The sequence below is a fragment of the Rhipicephalus sanguineus genome, chromosome 11 (genome assembly GCF_013339695.2).
Source record: "Rhipicephalus sanguineus isolate Rsan-2018 chromosome 11, BIME_Rsan_1.4, whole genome shotgun sequence".
NCBI classification, from domain to species: Eukaryota; Metazoa; Arthropoda; class Arachnida; order Ixodida; family Ixodidae; genus Rhipicephalus; species Rhipicephalus sanguineus.
The window spans coordinates 101,519,665-101,543,422 of NC_051186.1; the positions used below are offsets into that span (position 1 = coordinate 101,519,665).

The 23,758-nt window shown below is 49.1% G+C and overlaps 1 protein-coding gene across 1 annotated transcript; it reads right to left on the minus strand.

The window, feature by feature from the left end:
- Positions 1-2,470: 2,470 nt before the first annotated feature.
- On the minus strand, positions 2,471-23,431 carry LOC119375292 (protein starmaker). Its single transcript, XM_037645472.1, has 3 exons — positions 21,247-23,431; positions 3,688-3,867; positions 2,471-2,769 (listed from the first exon to the last, which is right to left on the minus strand). The coding sequence occupies exons 1-3, from the start codon at positions 23,429-23,431 to the stop codon at positions 2,471-2,473; spliced, it is 2,664 nt and encodes an 887-aa protein (XP_037501400.1).
- Positions 23,432-23,758: the final 327 nt, after the last annotated feature.

Here is a 23,758-nt window from a genome sequence, read left to right on the forward strand (position 1 = left end):
GTGGCAGAGCAGTGATGGAAGTGGAATCAAGGCGCGCCAAAGCAGAATCTGGTCACAAAAATCGTCAAGCATTCTGAAATACACCAGTAGACAGCTTAATGTTTTCATGCGATCGGTGGTGCATATCTCTTTTTTTATTAAGAGGCGTGAAATATTATTTAGCCTGCCTTCAAGAAGAAGCGCCGCAATGGCTGCCCCTGAGTTTTATGCTTCCCAGAAAAAAGGAAAGGTTTATATTGCGGTTTTCTTTTGCACAATTCGAAAGAAACAGATAAGCACCAAACACTACGTGCCAAAGTAAGGCGATGCGCGGGCACAAGTGAGATGACTTGCAGCTTTTCACGTAAACATACGGCTGCTGCGCCTAGTCATTCAAATCTCGTCACTCACATGTGACGGGTATATCCGGTCTGACGTAGAAGAACCGTCGCGCTTCGTGCGCGCCCACGACGAATATCTCGAGCTACTTGCAACATTTGTGATTTCTAAAAAATAGATATGCCATAAGTTGACACGCACGACAACTTTGTATGTAAACGCCTCCCCTCTAGTCAATAAATAAAAAGTTAAATAATTTTTTTGTTAATTAGTCGCAACAGTGTCATTATAAGTGCGGCAAAGTATTTCCACCCCGACGTGGAGTTCGTATGCGAAAACGACAGGGGTCTTACCGTCATAGGATTTTTATAAAAAATCTGTGTTGTCTAGAAAAATACCCTGTATGGTGAGTAGCGCTAGCTGCTGCTAAAAATACGCTTGCGTGGCTTAAGTATAGGTACACCGCCTTTTCGATGGATGACATAGTTCGTCGTCCGATAGTGCTCGCGTCACGCTACGAAAGCGGTGAAACAGCATTTTTAAAGCTAAATACGAGAACAAACACGTAGAGAAGTGGCAATCTTCTTTACCTGTTATCAGCATTGATGGTTAGTGCAAGCAGCTAGATAGTAAGTGAGTCAATAACAAAAAAACTTAGAGGACGCTTGAGCTCTGCCTTCAAGAGTAGAACGCGATAACATTATAGGACACCGTGCGCACCGCCTTCTGAATTGCGAGCCGGGCTTCGGTACTCCGTGCATGCCTCAACCGTGCCGGAAGGAAACAAACGACTGTGCGCGTAACATTGGCCGTTTCAAACTATCCTAGCATGCATGCTGCAAGTACAGGTGTTAAGCGCCCACTGCGCCATAATTATTCCTTTTGAGAAACAGTGAAGGGCTCACTACGCGTCCGTAAGGTAGTAGGATTGATAGGCGGGCGAGTTGGAACTTATCCATCTTTGCGCAGCGCACGAAATTGACAAGGACACAAGAGAAGAGGACTTGTCCCGTCCTCTTCTCTTGTGTGCTTGTCCATTTCGTGCGCTGCGCAAAGATCCGTAAGGTAATACGCACGAACCTATAGCTGCTCACTTTGTTATTGCTGTTGCAGCTGATCGCGACTAAATATGTCTGAGGAGGAGGAAGAGGAGGAGAGAGTGGGGAGAGGAAAAGACGCAACGAAAAGAGCACGGCTCAGCGCATGTAGGGGAATGGGGAGAGGGTAATCAAAATGTGAAGGTGAGTGGAGGAGAGGAGAAATGGCGACCATGAACCAGGTCGCGACAGGTGGCTTCTACAGCCGGTTGTCCAGTCCAGTGTCCTCAAGGTAGCGAAGAACCACCTTTAAGACCAGGGTGTGGTGCTGTGCAAGGAAGAGAAGGTCCCCTGTGTAGCCGCGGGTTGACCCGGGCGGCGGAGTGCGGTGAGCAAGGCGGTTCGTTGTGCTTGAAGCGCTGGGCATACACTACATGTGCTCAGTTGTGTCGTCTGCCTCACACGCACTGCACGCAGGTGACGAGGATCTGCAATGCCGATGACGCCAGGCTGCAGGCCAGGAGTAGCCGATGCGTAGACGGAGTAGAAGGGACCACTACTTCCTGGAGATACCCCGGTCGGGCAGCGGGTCGGTGGATCCATCCTGGCTACACGTTCCTCAGGGTGGCATCTCGGCAGTAGCCGCCTCAAGGTGTGCCTAGAATAGTCTGAGGTGACCACGTTACAACAGAGAGCGATGGTGGAGTGATGCACTTCTTTCACCAGTGCATCTGTCTGCTGATTTCCCTAGATGCCCACATGAGATGGGGCCCGACGAATGGGACATATCGACACCACTGGCAAGGATAGCATGCAGCTTGGTGACGAGCAGATGCGTTCCGAAGCCTGCCCGTTCCGGTTGCATGCGGCAGCCACAGGGCGTATTGGGGGGTCTGCCACCAGGAGGTCCAAGGCCAGGTGGAGACAGGCCGTCTCAGCTGCGGAAAAGCAGGCCGCAAAAGGGAGACGACACGACGCCGTTCTACCAACTGTTAGCATGGGGCATGCGGCTGTGGCTGCAAGGACTGAGCCATCCGGGTAGGCAATACGCCTTCCAGCCAGGTCTTCCTCTAGCTTGGAGGCCAGGATAAGCTGATGCATGGTTGGCCCGCGTTCTAGCGGCTGCAGAAGCCGCCACGCAGCTGGGCTGCGTCAAGGGCTGAAGATGGCACTGCAGACACCTTCGCAGCTCTGCTTCCAACATCGGTTTGCGTGGCGTCTACAAACAGTGCCCAGCCGCCTGAAGGCCGGCAGTCCGCCGCCCCGGAGCAACGGATGGCACGGTGGTCTGCCCTTCTCCGCGCAGCCCTCAGCTGTAGCTGTCTAAGGTCAGGAACAGGACGTCCGGGCTGGATTCTCGACACGACGGTAGCCGCGTGAGCACTGTCGGCGACGTGCTGCAAGAAGTCGCTCTCTGCGAGCGTCACACTGAGTCTTCAAAACACGTCGCATTGACAGTGGAGCAAAGCACCTCCTGGGAGTAGGGCCGGTGTTGGCAGCCAGGAAAATCGGAAAAGTGATCCGATACCCAGGTGTCCAGACAGATCGACCATGCGTACGTACCGCGTTCTCTTGCGAGACTTAATGTCAATAGCTGTATGCACGCCCCTTCCCACGAAGGTAGGCTCCCCGGAGTTCAGGTTCTTCAGGCCTACTCGAAGGATGACGTCTGCAGCGGCTCAGCCCCGAGCACAACAGCGGTGTCCTCCCCAGGCAGTGTAGTGGCCGTTCAAGTCCCCACAGAGGAGAAAGTCGCGGCCCAGGCGCGCGGCAAAGGGAAGCAAGCTGGATGCGTTGCAGGGTTTGTTCGGCCGCACGTGGAAGATGGCCACAGTGGTGTCGCAGGAGCCCCCAGTCGCACTGTAACAGCACAGCATTCGAGTGGGCCACTCGTGAGGTCCTCAACACAAACTACTCTGCGTGGGATGGAGGTTAGCACGTACATAGCACACCGGGCAGTGTCTTAGGGGTGGCAATCCACCAGGCATGGCACATCGGAGCACCCGGAGACAGCACAGGATGTGGTACTGCAGTAGCCAACATACCCGGGTAGACGTAGAGATCCGCTGGTGATGATCGGCGTTTGCGCGGAGGGCCTCACAGCGTCGGAGCTCCCTCATAGCTGGTGGGCACCAAGGACGGAGCTAACGCACTAGCCGAGCGGCGATGGCACTTGCGAGGGGAGCAAATGTATACTTCCTACAGCGCAAGCACATCGTGCTCGTCCTGCAGCAAGCCTTGTTTCAGTGCAGAGTGCCCCCGCCGCTGTGAGCTGGTGTTCCACCGGAGATCGCGTGGGCGGTAACTGCGCGCTTGAGTAACACAGGGATACCACAGAGCTCCAAGACGCCAAGGCAATCCCGTGAGGACATGTCGGCTGCCACGACATTTGGACGAATGTTGGCTCGCACCTTCATGATGCCGCGCCGCACCGATAGCGCAGACGCCAGCGCCAAGCGCGATCCCTGCATGAATGCGCCGTTCGGTGCTGACGACTTGAACAAAACTGTCCCTGCGACGGCCGGGTCACAGGAGACGTGGCCACAGGAGACGTGGGAATCACAGGAGCGGGAATCACAGGAGACGTGGCCAGGGCCCTTGCAGATCGATGGGCGCCCCTTGAGCCCACCAGCGTGAAATCCTCGAGAGTAGCTTGCACTTGAGAAGTTGCCGTTCTGCTGACGCCGTGAGGGACCTCCTTTATATATTGAGATTGTGACTCGGTTTCAGTGCCTGAGGCGTTGACGGCAGGCTGCTGTGGGAGCTGCGTAGTAGCAGGTGGCCTGCTGCGCTTGGAGTTGGCCGTCTCCTTCCTGGCGGAGTTCACAGTCAGCGGCTGCGGGTTTTCCTTTAGAAAAGCCGCAGCTGAGTGTTGCGGCGGTTGTGGCGTGGAAGCAACCATGCTCCGCTGTGACATTCCTCTACCGTTTGCTGAAATCTGCTCGGATTGCGGCAGCGCGTCGCAACCCGAGCAGATTTGCGGAGCAGGTTGCGGCAGCTCGCGACGGACGGAGTCTCCGTCCGTCGCGAGCTCGGTGCAGGTTGCACATGCTTGCGTGTAGCGCCGCAGTCGGTCCCGTCACGATCTCCGCCTCGTTTACGGGAGGGTGATTCCACGTAAGATCGAACAAACGATGGCTGGTCGACATCTCAAACTCATTTCGAAATTTTATATATTATTGCCTCATGAGTGGAAAGAAGAGATCCGCAATTTGTTTTGCCGAAAAAATTTTTTTCGAAGCACAGGAAATCAATAATGACAAAGAGGTGGAGTGGAGCGCTCACACGCTCTGCTGTTTTGGCCAAATTTCGTTAATAATTGCACAAAATATATTAAAATTAGGTAGCTGAAATTTCTTTAACTAAATATATGCATGTTTTTGCTTCTGCTCAGGTATTTTTAGTTTTTATGTGTAGTGTAGATGTTTTCAAAAACAACCTCAAAATTGGCCCAGGAAACGTTATTTTCATTACTTTGAAGGTCTTTATCTCAAAAAAGCCTTGTAGCAGAGTGACAAAAATTCCGCGTTACGTTCTTCGCATACTTATCTACCAAACTGCCGAATATTATATATATAACTTTTCAGTAAAGAGATACGATCGGGCTAATTTCAAGGCAACACCGAACAGTGGAAACTTCGGACGACAATTAAAAAAAAACCATAAGAATGGAAGCTTGAGCGAGTTGGTATGCGCAGCGCCTGTCCTGTGCCTTCTTTTACTTCGTCGTCGTCTAGTGAGCGCTGTTTCTACAAAGATAAAAAAAACATTTTTTTATATTTCTTAAACTTTGTCCACTTATTCTCCTCCTCATCAGCTTTCACAATCATTGAAAACATGTTGCATAATTTCGTTGCACTAATAGTTACGGCCCCTCCAATGAGACCTTTAGGCAAGGATTGGCAATTCGGACTTCTTGCCCAGCAAGTGTATAAACTACAGGCAGGATTGAATTTCTTTTTACTAAAAGGCCAGCAGTAACGAAAAGAGTGTCGGCGGCACTGAAGACGTTAATTTTATAATTATTTGGTCACTGCAGCGGCCACGAACGCGGGGCTACCAAGCAGGCGGGCGCGCACCCGAGATGCTCGCTGTAAGAGACGGCGCAGTGAGAGCTCGTTTTCGCGTCCTAAGACCGATTGAGGTCGAAGCAGCAACACCTCTCGGGTGACTTGAACGCACGTGCACTGCAGCTTCGCTATTCTATCCGCCCTCTGTTCGCATCGCAGCTAGGCGCTGATAACACGGCGGAGATGAAAGCAACATGAAAACTCTATAAGGGAGCTATGAGCGCTCGCTTCACGCACGCTGCTTCCAGAAAAACGGCGCTGCGCTAGTTGCGATCAGCGGAAAGCATGAACGTGGTGCTCCAGTGCCAAAGAAAAATATTGAATGTCAAAAGAAAGGAAAGCAAAACTATCGGTAACCGGATGCGCTAGCCTATCTTAGATGTCGGCAGCAGACGGCCTGAACTGGCCGCGTGTTCCGTCCGCTGTTCACACTTCATTCGACGCCGATAGCGCTTGCACTTTGCTCTTACTCTACTACTCCTGTGCGTCTCATGGCGAGAAAGTATAGCTCAGAGTGAGTGTATTGCGGAGACTACCTTTCGAAGCACAAGAAGCTTAATTATTGCAAGAGAGAGAGAATAAACGCTTATTTTGAGCAAGCGCACTGTGCGCCCAAGGTGGACGGCCTCCTTATTCCAGGTAGCCGCGGGCCTTCGCCATCTCCGGTGCCCGTTGAACCAGGCTTCGCTGATTCTTCAGGTCTGGGTGCGATAGCTCGGCCTTCCACTGCTCTTCGGTTAGTGTAGAGGTGCTAAGGTTTTGTATACATCCCCGTACCATATGGCATAGAGTGCCCGGGACATCACGGTACTTGCAGATGTACGAGTGCTCAGTCGGTGAGATACGGCGAAGTAATATACCGTGAACGTAAGTGTTTTTTTGCAACTTCCTGAGTGTTAATGCCTCTTCCCCATTAGGCTGGGGAGAGCTGGCGTGTAAGTTCATCGGCCTAGCCTGTAGTTTTGTAAGATGTCGCTGTACTTTTTGGGTGCATCATCTTTCCTCCTAAGTGCGTCCTGTGGGAAGGCCCGATGAATATGAGCTCGGGCGGAAGCGTCGGCTGCCTCATTTCCCATCAGGGACTCATGACACGGAGTCCAAACGATGTACATTTCTGGTAGGTTCTTCTTTGCTCCAGCTGTGAGTACTTCTTAAGAAGCCAAAATTTCGCAGAGTTACAGACCTGGACATCCATGCTTTGAAGGAACGTTTAACATCCGCAAGATTAGTGACTGTCAGTAAGACCGAATACTTGTGGTACGCGTGCTTTTGCTGCGACTGCAATCAAAGATCTTCACGGAACGCGCAGTTGAACGATGACATTCTTTTGCCCCATAAAAAAGAAATCGACGTCGTTAACCAGATCACTGCGACTACCGGTGCACGTGCGTTCAAGTCACCCGAGAGGTGTTGCTATTTCGAACTCAATCGGTCTGAGGACGCGAAAATGAGCTCTCACTGCGCCGTCTCTTACAGCGAGCATTTCGGGTGCGCGCGCGCCTGCTTGGTAGCCCCGCGTTCGTGGCCGCTGCAGAGACCAAATAATTTCAAAATTAGCGTCTTCAGTGCCGCCGACACTTTTTTCGGTACTGCTGGCCTTTTAGTAAAAAGAAATTCAATCCTGCCTCTATTTTATGCACTTGCTGGAAAAGAAGTCGAAATTGCCAAACCTTGCCTAAGGGTCTCATTGGAGGGGGCGTAGCTATTAGTGCAACGAAATTATGCAACATGTTTTCAATTAATGTGAAAGCTGATGTCGAGGAGAATATGTGGACAAAGTTTAAGGAATATGAAAAATGTTTTTTTTTTAATTGTCGTCAGAAGTTTCCACTGTTCTGTGTTTTCTTGAAATTAGCCCGATCGTATCTCTTTACTGAAAAGTTATATAAATATAAGATTCGGCAGTTTGGTAGATAAATATGGGAAGAACGTAACGCGGTATGTTTGTCGCTCTGCTGCAAGGCATTTTTGAGATAAAGACGTTCAAGGTAAAGAAAATAACGCTTCCTGGGCCAAATTTGAGGTTTTCTATAAAAACATCTGCACTACACAAAAAAACTAAAGGCACCTGTGCAGAAGCAAAAACATACATATATTTAGTTAAAGGAATTTCAGCTACCTATCTTTAATATATTTTGTGCAATTCATAACGAAACTTGGTCAAAACAGCTGAGCGGATGAGCGCTCCACTCCACCTCTTCGTCATTATTGATTTCCTGTGCTTCGAAAAAATTTTTTGGCAAAACAAATTGCGGATCTCTTCTTTCCACTCATCAGGCAATAATATATAAACTTCTGAAATAAATTTCAGAGGTCGACCAGGCATCGTTTGTTTGATCTTACGTGGAATCACCCGGGAGCTTGTGGAGTACATTAGCTCATCCGGTGTGACCGCAGGCAGCGGGCAAACGCTGAGGTTTAGAGATCATATTGGTGGCACTAGCAATGACTCGGGTGAAGTCGCCTGTTGTAAACGCACTGATTATTGTGCCCTCGGGCTCGCAGATGGGCCCGGCCGCACTGCGACAACAGGAGTGGCCATGATTCCGGCAGTCGCTGCTGAGGAGGCGGCTCGTCTCATCTGCCAGAAGCCCACGATAGTAGTGGCGTTTGCGCGGAGGGCCTCACCTCACAGAGTCGGAGCTCCCTCACCGCTGGTGGGCACCAAGGACGGAGCTAACGCACTAGCCGAGCGGCGATGGCACTTGCGAGGGGCGCACGATGCGGGATTAAAAGCTCCACCATGGGAGTGTTCCTGCCTCGCGGTAGAAAACACGTGGCACGAAAAAAGTTAGTTTCGCCGCAAGGGCGAAAGAATGAATGCAATAGCAACATATTAGAATGTCACACGAAGAACGACAAGCAGCTCGGTACTTGCAGCGCGCCGCTCAAGCGCAGAGGACACAGGAAATCAACGACACAGGATGAGCGCGACATAACGACGGTCCCAGCTTGACTCTTGCAGCGCTCCTCAAACACGAAGAAGGACGCTCGAAAAGAACGCACAGGTACACATAGGATGAGCGCGAACAAACAACTGTCAGAACTATTATTTCTTCGTGTTTAAGTGCCGCGCTACAGCCCAACGCTCTTAGATATTTCTTTTCATGAAATAGTGTGGCGCGTGGAGTGACCCCTCCACGTCTCCTGCCGCGCGGTGGCGTTCAGTGCATTGTTTACTGGGCGTTGCACATCGCGAATGGGTGCATAAATGGGCCACTATTTAGTGCGCGTCTCAAGAAGCGTTGCTTTAAAGCGCTTTCTTCGGGCAATCTCGCGGGCAACACTGCACACGCTGAAGCACCTCCGAGCTCTGCATACCGCAAGCGGTAAATGGTAAATTCCAAACAACGGATGGAGCATGGCCTAGTTGTCTAACCTACTGCGCTACCGAGGGAGGGGTTGCCGGGTTCGAATCCCGGTGGCGCGCTTCGAAAATTTTAACACGAAAGTGTTTTATGCCGGGGTCCACAAAGTACTTCCGTTACCGGATATGACGTTCATAAAATGCACGCCAACGGGTGAGAAAGAAAAAAAGAAAAAGATCCGCCGCTGGGAATTGAACCAACGACGCTGCGGCCGCGACGGTAAGCGCCCGACGCTAAACCAACTAAGCCAGCTTGGCAGATGTCAGACACAGCACGAACGCGCCTTATATCTTTCACACATTCCCTCTCGCTTTGTGCTCTCTCTTGGCGGTGTAGATAGGCGGGGCGGAGCGGGGGTGGTGCCGCCGTCTGTCAGAGGTGAAAATAAGTAATGCGTCACGATCGACACTTACTAGCGCTTACTACGAGAATGCCTGCGATATCGGATGTCATGGTTAAAGCGTCTCGATACCAGCGAGGGATACTGGCCACGCTGGCGTCGGCGAGGCACCGTAGACGCCGTTACGTTCTTTGCCTTTCGCTTCGTGTGAGCGTGCGCCGGCTCATCGGAGTAGTGCAGCTTCCACATGCACCAACGGGATTACCCCGCCGCTGACTACTTCGATTGAGAGAGCACCGACTAATAGAAACTGCTGCAATACGTGTTGCAGAAAGGACACGATTTTGACGGGCGATTGTCGTGCCTTGGTGGAGCGAGACAGAGGCTAGCGGGGCGCACGCGTTTGCGGCTCAAGCTAAGAACCTCTACAAACTTGGCGTCAACACGGGTGCATCCACGCCAATCGGTGCTATAGCTGCTAAACATGAATAGACAATGTACAAGCTCTCGTATATCATTACAGAATGAACACTACTTCTGTGTAGATACGTTTCACTTTTGTTTTTTTTTCTTCTCATCTTTCTTTCTGACATGACGGTGACGGCGAAAATTCACCGAGAGTATCTATATAATTGCTATCGCAATAAAACTACTAATCGTCGTTGAAAGTACAGTCACACTCACTGAGTGAGTCTCAGTCGACGACTGGCACTCACAGTAGAAAAGTACTTACACAATGGAATATGGTGGAGCGTTTTTTAATGGGTGAGCCTTTAATGCCCACAGTCGTTGCGTAATTCACATGTTTGAACACCTAGCGCGAGGCTACGCTTTTTTTTACTACATGAAATTTATATAGTGTTTATTTTTCCGAAGCAGTTCCAAGCAATAGCGCGGCTCTGAGGAAGGACATTTCCTCGCCACGCAGACGGCCTTGATTCGATTCTCACTCGAACAGAAGTTTTCCATTATTTATTTTATATGTATCTTTCTCGATTTAAGAGCGCAGCTCTTAGGCGCCCGTTCCTGCGTTGAGCGGCGTCACCGTCGGTGGCATAACCAATAGACATTGAAAAGTAAACGATAGATATGAACAAATAATATGAGAAAAAATACCCAGGATTGAATGGGATTTGAACCCTCTACGCGGCAGTCGCGTATTCCACCACAGAGCCACGCCGGTGCTTGAAACTCGTTTGCAGAAAGACCCTATACAGGCGTCATGTATGGTAAGGAATTGCGTTAACCTATGTAATATAGCATGACAGACGAGTAAAAGAACAGCCAGTCAGCACGCAATGGTAATTGCGCAACGAGTGTGTCGTTTAAAGCTTGCTTGCTTGCGTGTTCCTGATATCTCACTCGTGCCCACTACGGGGGATTTCTTTAATGCTTATCACCCACCACTTCAAATCGCTCAGCCATAATTTTTCATCGCCATCACCCACATGCAGCATCAAGAAAGTGCACACAATGCCTTACTGATGTGTAGCAGGTAGCTCGCTTATCCGCAGAAAGACGAATAATGGCGTAGTGGGTGCTGTCCTGGTTTACAAAAATTACGATTTATGCCGTAATTGATAACTTGCGGCAAGCCAAATCTTCAACACAGTTGGCCCTGCCCATACACGAACACGCGCTCAGAATTCGCATTACGCAGTATTATAATCGCCACTGAATTTTTTTTTTGGTCAGGGACACGATGATGCTTTTTCGTTCCCAAAAACTGACGCTGACACCGGAACTTGTGCGAAACGAGCTGTTTCCCTTTCTTTCTCTCTTTCTCTATTTCTTTCTCTCTCTTCCTTTTATTCCCTCTCTTTGTCTCTTTTTCTCTCTTTCTGTCATGCTCTCTGCTTTTTTAAAATCTTCTTTGTGTGTCTGTTTCTCTCTATCTCTTTCTCTGCCTGTCTTTCTTTCCTTTCGCTCCCTCTCTCTTTCTTTCTGGATTTTTCTCTCTGTGGGCCTGTTTTCTAGCACATCCGAGATATTGCATCCCACGCCGCACCAATTGGCGCACGTGTTCTGGGAGCGAAGCAGAATTGGAGAAGAGGGTGAAGAGAGCGCGTGCCGGCTGAGTTATTGCTCGTGATGGTGACAGTTTTTGTACACGGCTGAGTTTCTCCGAGATTAAATAGCTCTGCTGTTAAAAGTCAGTTTCGCCGCCAAGGGTGACTAATGAAGGCGATAGCAATGAATTAGACTGTCATGCGAAGAAAATCTGGCGGATCACCCATTTAGCAAACACGGCTGCTGCAGCAAGCAAAGTGACCTTCGGGCGGTCTATGGCTTGAACGCGAACTGTCGGTATTCCGCCGCTTGCTTACTCTAGACTCCGAGGGGCTGCGGGGAAGGCGGGCATTGGCGCTCTGTAAGTGTTGCGCGTATTGTTTGTAGCTTGTAAGTTTATACTGTGTGGAAGGATGGCGTAGTCAGGGATGTCCATCATCGACAGATCCATTCGGGTTGCTTGTGTTGTTAATTCTCGCAACAACTCGTGGGTCACCCCGCTCGGGTCGGAGGTATCAGTCTCTGTGTGCACCAGGAACCATCGCTTACTTTATTACACCGATACCCTCGCATTCCTCATCAAGCGCGAAAATTGACAGTCGGCTTTGGCGGGCCGTGTCGGCGGCGTCAACACGAGTAATGCAAAAAATCATCATCACTTGATGGCGTTAACTTATGACGTACATCAAGTGATCAAGTGATCATGACGTCACAAATGGGCAAAATTTGTGGCGTCATCTTGGCGACACAGAACATGACTTCAAAGGGTGACGTGATCACATGACACCGTAGCTTGGTCAGAGTTGGGCCGGTCACGGAGGCAAGGCAAAACCAGGTGAGGTGAAGAAACCTTGCCATGCCTCCAGCTTTCACAGGGGGACGGCAGCGCTATAATGCGGGCACCGCTACAACCATGTGGCAGCGCCGCAATCAACTTTGTAGCGTTGCCACCGGGTTGCGGAATTACCGTCCCAATATACTGAAGGAGCCCCGTGACCAAAGGCGTATTTACCGGAGCGGGGCAAGGGGAGCGTAGCCCCCCAAGTGAGAAATGTTAGAAGGCGGAGCCCCCCCCCCCTTTCAACAGTGGTCCCTGTCGGCTGCACACTGGGAAACCAACAACGGAGTGGAAGTTTTACTTCTACGCAGCTATCACATAATTATATATTGAAATTTGTCCTACGCATCTGGTATGGAGACTGTCTCCTGTGTCTCAGGACCACGCACTGTAGGTTCTCTACAGTGCAGGCCGCCTATGCGACGCTTTCGCACTTTGCGCTACAGCACTGCAGAGAAGGCAACCGCTGAGTAGAGGCTCTGTAACGATTTTATTTAAGGCACTCTGTCATGATTTTATTATCCTCTGCCTGGCCTGAAATTTACACCATGGACGACGCAAATAGGGGCCGGAACCAGTAAACGTGTTCTGTGCTGATCAAACGCTCTTCCTGTTTCAGGAAATTCATTTTCTTTCATCGGAAGGGAATTAATATTACCGCTGCTATATATCCAATTGGCGATGAGTGCATAAGTATGCAGTAGTTTTGAGTTGGTTGGTTGTTTCCTATGGGGGAAAAGCTCAACCCACTACGGGGGTGTTTCGATTGGGTCACTTTGGAAGAGCTATAGGAGGTTTCCGCTTTAGTTGCCGATTAACCTTCTTCGCCTTGCTTATCATATGGTAGTTTGCAGCGATCGCGGTGGCTTGGAACAAGGCACGGAATAAGGCAGTGGACACGGGTACATTGGGAAGCCCAGCTTTTAAGCCTGTCCCGCAATTTGATCTGTCGGACCAGGGAAACGGTCAAGGTCCACGGTTTTCTGGACTATGTAGCCTGAATTGACAGCCGGCCTAGTTCGTCCTGAGTCATCTCGAGCAGACTTGTACAGGGCAAAATACAACTCGGGAGAGAATGTCTAGGGTCTGAAGAGGCAAGTGCGTCAATTACATACGTGCCTCTTCACATCAGTGCCTTGAAATGCAATAAAACATAGACTCTTGAAGAAATTATTCAATAGCTTGCTTGCCTTCTCTAATACTTGGCATACCGAAACTCTAACTGATTGCGCGAGAAAGCAATGCTTTTGCGGGACGCCTTTTAAAAGATAGGACACTAGATAATATAATGAACACCTTATTTACAACTTACCCTTATTTGTGCTGCCCCTAGAAACTGTATCGTTTCCTTCGAATTTCCAGTAGTAATCTGAAGAGAATCTGCAAGAACAAGAGTCCTCCTAATCATGCTTCAAGAAAGCAATCACGCCTCATGTTTCATACCTGAATGGAGAAACTACCTGTTTCTTCGAGCAAGACACCGGTATGATTTGTGTCTTTGAGTCTCTGATGCTTGCATTTAATTGGCAAGTAGTCGCTTGATCGCATCGTCCATGCAAGATCATTCGTTTCCCAAAACTGCAAAAAATATCCCAAGTAAGCATATCTCTTGCTAATTTAACATCTTCATATGACTTTTGTACAAAATAAATATCATCATTTGTAGTGTTATCAATTGATCACATTTTCTATGTGGTACTAATGTATCGAATACTAATTGAGAGAAGTATTATGAATCAGTTCATGGTTCATGGTCAAGAGGGTATAGAAGAAATGTGTGTAAGGTGTAGCGTATCATAAGAAGTGCTCGCATTTTTATTCTTTTAAAAGCATTTTCACAACTCTAATATAATTAACGGGCTCTGAAGCGATCTCCTGGAGAAATTTAATGGTATTGCTATTAGTATGGCCCACTACTGCATGTATCTGAGATTTATGAAAAAGAAATACTAAAGGGGTTGTGTTGATGCGGAAGAAATACACAAAATAATAAATGAATGGTTGTCGCATGATTGCCAAAACAGTACAAGGTAAAACTGATTGTCAAATCTTCATGTGTTATATTATTACTCCAAGGCTACAAGAAACCAACTTTATAATAACAATATCAGGGGTTTAACGTCCCAGAACGACGATATGATTATGGGAGACGCCGTAGTGGAGGGCTTCGGAAATTCCGACTGTAAAAAAAGATGATGTACAAAAGTAGAGGCAAAGAAGAAGAAGTAGATCACGTTCGATCACGGCAACGATGGCTTCTGCCTGAATTCTTCCGCGCCAGTTAACCTCATAGCGTCCATACATTTTGGTGCCGAAACCCGGGACCAAACCAGGGACCTTTAGATGCCTTTTCGGGCATCTTTCGAAGGGACCTTTCGAAGAGCTGACTTGATCGACCGGATGAGCCTTTCCCACCAGCCACCCCACCACGGGGCGTTAGGCACAAGAAACTTCCATGATATTCGATGATTGGCGAGAAATGCAGCAAACGGGGATCCATTGATAAGCTTCCCTATGTCACGTAGCTCTTTGCTTGCCTTCTTGAACGTCAACGCGTTGTCCGAGTACACAGTAATAGGCACTCCTCTGCGAGCAAGAAACCTCCTGAAGGCAAGTACAAAACTGTCTGATGAGAGAGAATCTGCCAGTTCTAGATGTACCGCTCTTGTGGTTGCGCAGGTAAATAGCACAATATAAACCTTGGTACATTGGGGTTCCCTCTGGTTGAGTTTCATATATAACGGGCCTGCAAAATCTATGCCGACAACTTCAAACGGGCGAGACACCGACCACCTGGGGTTCTTTAACGTGCACCTAAATCTAAGTACACGGGCCTCAAACATTTTCACCTCCATCGAAAATGCAGCCGCCACGGCCGGGATTCGATCCCGCAACCTTCGGGTCAGCAGTCGAGTGCCATAGCCACTAGACCACGGAATGCCCACAGACGAACTATCAACGGCTGTGTCAAGAATTCTTTGCAATTACAGGAATTGGCAGGGGGCTCCGGGATTTTTCGTCGTCTGAATTACTTTTGGGCTACCGTTTCCGTAATATATTTCATATTTGCTTTCCTTCCAGGAAACACGAATCGTCGAAGAATCCAGCAGCTGAGTCAGCCAGTTGGCACTTCGCCCCTGAAGATGCCGTTTATGTGCGCAACTATGGCTTAGGAGACAAGTGGACGCCATGCAAACTGAAATCGACGAGTGGGGCACGTCTCGTCATTACAGCTACGGAGGACGGCATCGTTCGACGTCATGTCAACCAGGTGCGAAAATGTTCATCCTACAAAGATACAAGCTGAAAGATATCCACTCTGGAAGAACCAACTCCCGAGGTTGAACCTCGGACGAACAAAGATGCTCCGGAGTGCGAGGCTGATGACCTTTTCGAAAGCCCTGTTCCCGAACTACGTCGGTCCACAAGGACCAAAAAGCCAGTGGAACGCTTCGATTATAAGTGTGAAGGAATGCTGCAGGTAACAAGTCGTGCCAAATGACACCCCTCGGTACATGCGTAAATTGTAACTCTTTCCTTTTTCTCTCCCTTTGCTTTCCTCTGTTTCCGAGGTAGAAATAAACGGTTCTCTATTGCGCTGCGACTTCCACTGGTTTTAATGTCACCGCTGCCGGCCTCTGGCCGGTAGAACGTAACAATAATATTGTGACGTAACAGTTCACAGGCTTTCAATACCGCTTGAAGACGTGGCGAACCGATCATATCAGAGGCACAGAACAATCTCAAGTTGTTTCTCCACAAGCGATGATGATGAAGAACGCCATGTGATGATGATATACAGATGATAAAGTGCCTGACAAATGCCCAGAACATATAAAATACAACTTGAACTATTCAAGAAGCACGCCCCAGTCATCGGTGTTGACCTATCTTCTTGCATACTTGGTACGACAACATGAAGGATTAGGCTTTGGCGTCGCGTGATGTCGAATCTGGTAGTTGTTACTGACAAAACATTCCTGCAGCTCCACCCCGTGAAGCTCTCGAACAAGCGAAGCTGATGCTCCCTTTCCTAAGGCTAGTGGATTTCTCTGTTTTGCAAGTGCTTTGTAAGCATTTCTCTGTTGTATCGCTGTTCTTCATTCATTACTCTATGTTGAGCTGTGGTGGTAGCCAGGGCTGCCCTGTTTGGCTACTTTGCGCCAATTTGGTTACTTTTTGAGGCCGGTGTACTTATATTTAGGTGCACGTTAAGGAACCCCAGGTTGTCGAAATTTCCGGAGCCCTCCAATACGACGCCTCTCATAATCATATCGTGGTTTCGGGACGTTAAACCCAAGATACTATTATAATTCTTACATTACCTATTTCTCTGGGCTACGGGTTAAGCCATGTGAATCCTGCGCGACGATATGCTCTTTCACGGCCGCGTTGGAACGCTGCAGCAGCATTCCAGTTCCGCCATGGCCCATTCCACCCACCAAAACGCGTATTGCACTTACGGCTGTGGAGGAACGCAAGCAGCGTCGCGGGAGCTGCAGTGCATGACATACCCGCCTCTCCAAGGATGTTTCGCGAGCCGTACTTGCATGTACACCTTCTCCCTATCCACGGTGTAAGAATAAGTTAGGCGCTGACACTCGCCGCTCCGCTTGAAGAGAGGGCGTGGGCAGATTGTGTTCGCCGATGACTTGAGCCACGAGTAGTTTTCGCGGCGCGCGTTGAGATGACGCATCAGAATGGGGTCTCAGGGGCTCGCGCGGCGCTCATTCTGAAATGCGCGCGCAAAGAAAGACTTTACTGAAAGTTTTGTGTGCATGGCCTTCTGTGATATATAAACGCGTTGCCCTGTGCCTGTGAGCCCTGTCAGCGCCTTTGTTTTACTGATTCGTGTATTGTGGTTGAGTGCACGTATACCTCGACGCTCTGTATCATGCCGAGCACCATTTAGCGGCCTTGTCACTGGCTGCGCCTCGAAATAGGCAAAAAGTGTTTCTTCCCGAATTGCAAGACTTGTACGGAGCGTGTGTCACTTTTCAAGGCTCCGCGTGAACCAGAGCGCTTAGATAAGTGGCGACGGGCGATTCTGAGAGCAGAGAGGGTTTTGGAGCCTACTCATCATGTGTGCGCGAAGCATTTCCCGGAAGAAACGACCTCTGCAACATATCATGCAGGGTACAAGGGAAACTTCGTGTTGCACGCCTGAAAGAAACCTACGCTCACTTCGGATGCTGTGCCTAGCATTTTCTACAGCTGCCCAAAATACCTGACCGTGTAGCAAAGACTAGGAAACATCTGTGAAAACGGCAGGCTCTACTGCCGACTTCTCGGAAGCGCCGGGGGCCAGAAGGTTCAACTGCTTCGGAAGTGCCTTACCCGACCGCTGAATGTACGCCAAATTTATTGCTCGTCATGGCGATGCTGAATCAACTGGCACGCAACGCAAGAGGCCGCGCGCTTCGACTTATGCAGCGACGAGCCTCCTCCACGTGAAGAACAGGAGGCTTCTGAACACAACACTGATAGTGTGAGTGGCCTATGCGCTACCGACGCACGTCGTCATCAAGCCGGTGAGGTAATTTCTTGTTTTCAATTCAGATGCCACTTTTTAGCTGCCTCATCTATGCCTATTAGGACCAAAAAACCATAAAGGTTGTAGTATAATCAGCGAACAGAAATCATTGTACATACTTCTGTGATGCAGTCGCGTTCTTTACGTTCACGGTATTCACGTTATTATAATTAGCTTGCCAGACTTGATGTCATCAGGCAAGATTTTCTCGTCCTTGGATGCCTCTTTCGTTTCATCGTCACGGTCCGGAGACGCTTTGCAACACTTCAGGCCCATTTGTGACCACGGTGCTTCCGACACAACACCATTTGTTAAGTCGAAAGCCTTAATAAACATGTTGCTTATTAACGCGGCACGCCTATTAAGGCGTGCCGCGAGTGGCGAGACGGAGACTCGCTCGGAGTCGGAGAAGATGGGGAGCGTAATTGTGCACTCGCTCGGATAGGGACACGGTGTGAGAATAAGGTGATGACTCTGCGGCCGGCGCCGTGTCCAGATTGTGTTCGACGCCTTAGCTGTTTCCTTTTGGCTGCGACAGGTGGCGCTAACAGGCGGGGGCTCATTGGGGAATGGCGCCGATCCGCGCGTAGTAGGTTATTGCTGCGGAGCCTCGCTTGTTATTACGCTCGATATACTTATGTACATAGATGTGAATAAATTAGTACGCTGGGATTGTGCAGTAACGAAATTAATTTTCTAATTGTATATGAAGATTATTTTCCAACAGCGTTCTTGTCATATAAATGTCCCTACAGCAGCCAACGTTGGTCTGGAGAGCGGTCGCATTTTGACGCTACCGCGTTAAAGAGCTCGTTTCGCTGAAATTCCGGTGTCGGTGGCGTCGGCGTCTTTGGTTCTGAGCAAAAATTCAGTGTTGGCCGTGAGCGATAATTCGAGCTGGTTGCAATAAGGATAGCACGCCTTAATAGGCGCGCTAATAGGGGTGGGTCTCGGCACGCCTTAATAGGCGTGCCGCGTAAGCGGCGTTCTTCACACCATATCATGCAGCCGACATTGCCAGAGGCCGAAATGGAGCAAATGCGAGACGCTAACCACAAAACTGGCAGGGGTCGCGTGTCGATTGAAGTTCTTAATACAACGCGTGTAAGTTTCGTAATACATGCGTTGGTTGAAACTTGTCTGACGAAGTTTTTTTCGTTCAGTTTGCTGAGCAACTAGAGCGCAAAAGCGATATCCGCACGCAGATACTCACACATACACACACAAACACACACACACACACATGTACAAACACGCACGCACACAAATGCACATACACACAGACGCGCGCGCGCACACATGCGCACAAACGCACGCACATGCCCTCACACACACGCACGTGCACACGCAATACACGCACACACATGCACGCGCACGCTTACAAAGGCATACACACGCACGCACACAAATGCAAACACACATGCACGCAGACGCGCGCACACACGCATGCACGCAAATGCACACATACGAGCACACTTACACAAATGCACACACGCGCACGCACATGCCCTTACACACGCGCACGCACACATGCACTCACACACACAGAAGCACACATGTACGCACACACACACACACACACACACATACACACACATACACAAACGCCCGAGCGCACACTCGCAATACACACACACGCGTACACACACGAGCACGCGCGCGCACTATCGCCTTCCTTATCGCTAGCGTGCCTTCGCTCTTCGGTGGAGGCTGCCGCAAGGTAGGCCAAAACGCAAACGCCCTCGAGCTGCTATCCTTCGAGCTGCTATCCTTATTGCAACCAGCTCGAATTCTCACTCATGGTCAACGCTGCATTTTTGCTCAGAACCAAAGACGCCAACGCCGCCGACACCGGAATTTCACCGAAACGAGCTCATTAACGCGGTCGCGTCAAAATGCGACCGCTATCCCGACCAACGTTTGCTGCTGTCGGAACATTTATATGACAAGAACGCTGTTGGAAACTATTCTTCATATACAATTAGAAAATCAGTTTCGTTACTGCACAGTCCCAGAGTACTAATTTATTCACATCTATGTACATAAGTATATCGAGCGTAATAAACAAGCGAGGCTCCGCAGCAATAACCTACTACAGGCGGATCGGCGCCTTTCCCCAATGAGCCCTCGCCTGTTAGCGCCGCCTGTCGCAGCCAAAAGGAAACAGCTAAGGCGTCGAACATAATGTGGACGCGGCGCCGGCCGCAGAATTATCACTTAACTTATTCTCACACCGTGTCCCTATTGTAGCGAGTGTGCAATTACTCGCCCCACCTTCTCCGACTCCGAACGAGTCTCCGTCTAGCCACTCTCAGTGAGGCGCAGCTCTTTCCTCTTCTTATCAAATCTCATACTTGCGAAAACACAAGGCCCCTTGACCCAGCAAGGAGCCTGCGTGTTTACTAGCTGTGCGTTCTGTGCGACGACGACAGACGTGCCACCGAAATGGCTAGCCCTTAAACTGCCTCGTTGTTAAAACAGAAAAATTAAATCAAGAAAACGAAATCTTGAAATTATGAATCTGGCGCGGTGTATTCCGTCGGAAACAACAGAAAGCAAGAACAATGTACGTTTTTCATAAATAAAATGTCAGTAAAAGCCATCGCTTCGCCAAAAACTAGCCTTACTTTGCAGGAAAAAATCCATAAAAAGGGGGTGGGTGCTCGAGCCGACGTTTCGACAAGTGGACTTGTCTTCTTCAAGGCTGGAACCAGCCTGTCTTCTTCAAGGCTAGTTCCAGCCTTGAAGAAGGCAAGTCCACTTGTCGAAACGTCGGCTCGAGCACCCACCCCCTGTTTACGGATTTTTTCGTCGCAAGCTTCCATCTTCTCCTTTCTGCCTTACTTTGTATAGCATTCAAGTATGCCGCATTCTTTGCTTCACCGCAAGAGCGAAGCAGTGAATGCGATAAAAACAAACTTCAATGCTATACGAAGTAAGGATACCAGCTCAATCGTTTAGCATGCGACCTACCATAACTCAACGAGAACTGTGTGTAAGAAAGTGCGGCAAGTGCGGCGTGCGACGTGTTTTTCGGAGCGTCCCTTGCTTCAACGAAATATTTACAATAAGAGCATGACACATACAAATGTATATTCCGTTTCCTCACTTCCTGTAACGATAAGGCGAGCGCGGGCGCAGTCGAAAGCTCCAGGCCGTTCAGAGTAGCATTTCCAGCGAGAATCTCGCACCCCCCACCCTCGCCCCCTCCGCAACCCATGCATGCGTCTTTCGCGCGACGGTAACGGCCGGCGCGCTCCCTCTCAGCTTGAGTAGCAATAGACGGCAGGCCTCGAAGAATTTTCACTCATACATATGGCGCGCGGGGCGACGTTAACGATCTGGACCTTAAAGGAACACAAGAAACGTCGGCGGCGATGGAAAGTAAGTGTAAGTGTCCTTACAACTGCTGTCGCAAAAAAGCAAATATTTGTTTCTAAACAAATACTAATTGGAAAAACCTTGTCCAGAGTGTGAGTGAAAAGCGCCTTCGGCAAAACACACATGAAAATCTTACCTCTTGTAAGACATTCTTTGTATGCGTACTGGCATTGTCCTCATTGGTTGATTTACCAAGCGCCATTTCATAGCTGTTCTCTCGCTTAAGAGTCCCGCGAGCTGCACTTCCAACATCTTCCTCAACAAATTTACTAGTTTCTCCTTCAGTTCCGTTGTTCTGATCAAATGTTTGGCTTCCTGTCGCGCTGACAATTTTTTCGTTTGCAGAATTACCAACATTTTCCCTCTCAGTTTGTATGATGGTATTTCCTTGAGATAAATTCTGTTGCTCCGATTTCTGGTGGACCTGGCCGTCAGACTTTGGTTCCTCGGCTGATGATGTAGCTTGTTCTCCCGATGCAGTGAATTGGTCAGAAGTTTCATCAGTCATGCTTTCATGGTCTACTTTTGGCGAATCAGCCACTGCCTCTTGAAATGTGTTGCCTTCTTCAGATGCGTGGTGTTCTGTTGCACGAACATTTTCGCTGTCAGGGTACATGGTGGCCTCACCTGCAGATAAATTATGTTGCTCTGATGTCTGGTGGACCTGGCCGTCAGAATTCGATTCCTCGGCTGATGCTGTAGCCTGTTCTTCCGATGCATTGAATTTGTCAGATGTTTCGTCAGTCGTGCTTTCATGGTCTGCATTTGGCGAATCAGTCATTGCCTCTTCAAATGTGTTGCCTTCTTCAGATGCTTGGTGATCTGTTGCACCAACATTTTCACTGTCAGGGTACAGGATGGTCTCTCCTGCAGATAAATTCTGTTGCTGTGATGTTTGGTCGACCTGGCCGTCAGAATTTGGTTCCTCGGCAGATGCTGTAGCCTGTTCTTCCGATGCATTGAATTCGTTGGATATTTCTTCACTCGTGCTTTCATGGTCTACATTTGGCGAATCAGTCATTGCCTCTTCAAGTGTGTTGCCTTCTTCAGATGCTTGGTGATCTGTTGCACCAACATTTTCCCTCTCAGTGTGCAAGGTGGTCTCTCCTGCGGATAAATTCTGTTGCTCTGATGTCTGGTGGACCTGGACGTCAGAATTTGGTTCCTCGGCTGATGCTGTAGCCTGTTCTTCCGATGCATTGATTTGGTCAGATGTTTCATCAGTCGTGCTTTCATGGTCTACATTTGGCGAATCAGTCATTGCCTCTTCCAATGTGTTGCCTTCTTCAGATGCTTGGTGATCTGTTGCACCAGCATTTTCACTGTCAGGGTACATGGTGGTCTCTGCTGCAGATAAAATATGCTGATCTGATGTCTCGTGGACCTGGCCGTCAGAATTTGGCTCCTCGGCTGATGCTGTAGCCTGTTCTTCCGATGCATTGAATTCTTTGGATATTTCTTCACTCGTGCTTTCATGGTCTACATTTGGTGAATCAGTCATTGTCTCTTCAAATGTGTTGCCTTCTTCAGATGCTTGGTGATCTGTTGCACCAACATTTTCACTCTCACGGTGCATGGTGGTCTCTCCTGCAGATAATTTGTGTTGCTCTGATGTCTGGTGGACCTGGACGTCAGATTTTGGGTCGTCGGCTGATGCTGTAGCCTGTTCTTCCGATGCATTGAATTGGTCAGATGTTTCGTCAGTCGTGCTTTCATGGTCTACATTTGGCGAATCAGTCATTGCCTCTTCCAATGTGCTGCCTCCTTCAGATGCTTGGTGATTGATTGCACCAGCATTTTCACTGTCAGGGTACATGGTGGTCTCTCCTGCAGATAAATTATGTTGCTCTGATGTATGGTGGACCTGGCCGTCAGAATTCGATTCCTCGGCTGATGCTGTAGCCTGTTCTTCCGATGCATTGAATTTGTCAGATGTTTCGTCAGTCGTGCTTTCATGGTCTGCATTTGGCGAATCAGTCATTGCCTCTTCAAATGTGCTGCCTCCTTCAGATGCTTGGTGATTGACTGCACCAGCATTTTCACTGTCAGGGTACATGGTGGTCTCTCCTGCAGATAAATTATGTTGCTCTGATGTATGGTGGACCTGGCCGTCAGAATGCGATTCCTCGGCTGATGCTGTAGCCTGTTCTTCCGATGCATTGAATTTGTCAGATGTTTCGTCAGTCGTGCTTTCATGGTCTACATTTGGCGAATCAGTCATTGCCTCTTCTAATGTGCTGACTCCTTCAGATGCTTGGTGATTGATTGCACTAGCATTTTCACTGTCAGGGTACATGGTGGTCTCTGCTTCGGAGAATTTGTGTGGCTCCGATGTCCTGCAGACTAGGCCGTCAGCATGTTCTTCCTCGTTTGGCGTTCTGGTCTGTTCTTCCAAATCAGTGAATTCGACAGATGTTTCGTCAGCCGCGCTTACGTGCACTTTTTCTGGCAGTACAGTCATTTCCTCTTCAGATGCGTTGCTTTCATCAGATGACTGGTAAATTGATGTGCCGGCCATTTCTCCCTCAGCAGACATGGTAGCCTCTCCTTCAGATAAATTTTGTTCCTCGTATGTTTGGCGCACTTGTCCATCAGAATGTTCTTCCTCATTTGACGTTGCAGCCTGTTCTTCCGATGGACTGAATTGGCTGGGTGAAACGTCAGCCGGACTTTCATGGTCTGCTTTTGGTGGTTCCATCATTTCCTCTTCAGATGCATTACCTGCCTCAGATAGTTCTTCATCTGTTGTGCGTACAATTTCTCCCTGTTTTGACATGATAGCCTCTCTTTCTGATAAACTGTGTTGCTCGGACGTCTGGTGGACTTGGCCGTCAAAATTTTCTTCATCGGCTGATGTTGTAGC

What these genes read in the sequence shown, in the direction of transcription:
- LOC119375292 (XM_037645472.1), bottom strand. Translation starts at nt 23,431, where the DNA reads ATGTCTGCTGAGGGAGAAATGGCCGGCACATCAATTTACCAGTCATCT. An exon ending in AACTGAGAGGGAAAATGTTG is followed by an intron (nt 3,868 to 21,246) that starts GTAATTCTGCAA and finishes CGGCCGTCGCAG; the next exon opens with GGACAGTTTTGTTCAAGTCG. An exon ending in TGGCGTCTTGGAGCTCTGTG is followed by an intron (nt 2,770 to 3,687) that starts GTATCCCTGTGT and finishes TGACGCTCGCAG; the next exon opens with AGAGCGACTTCTTGCAGCAC.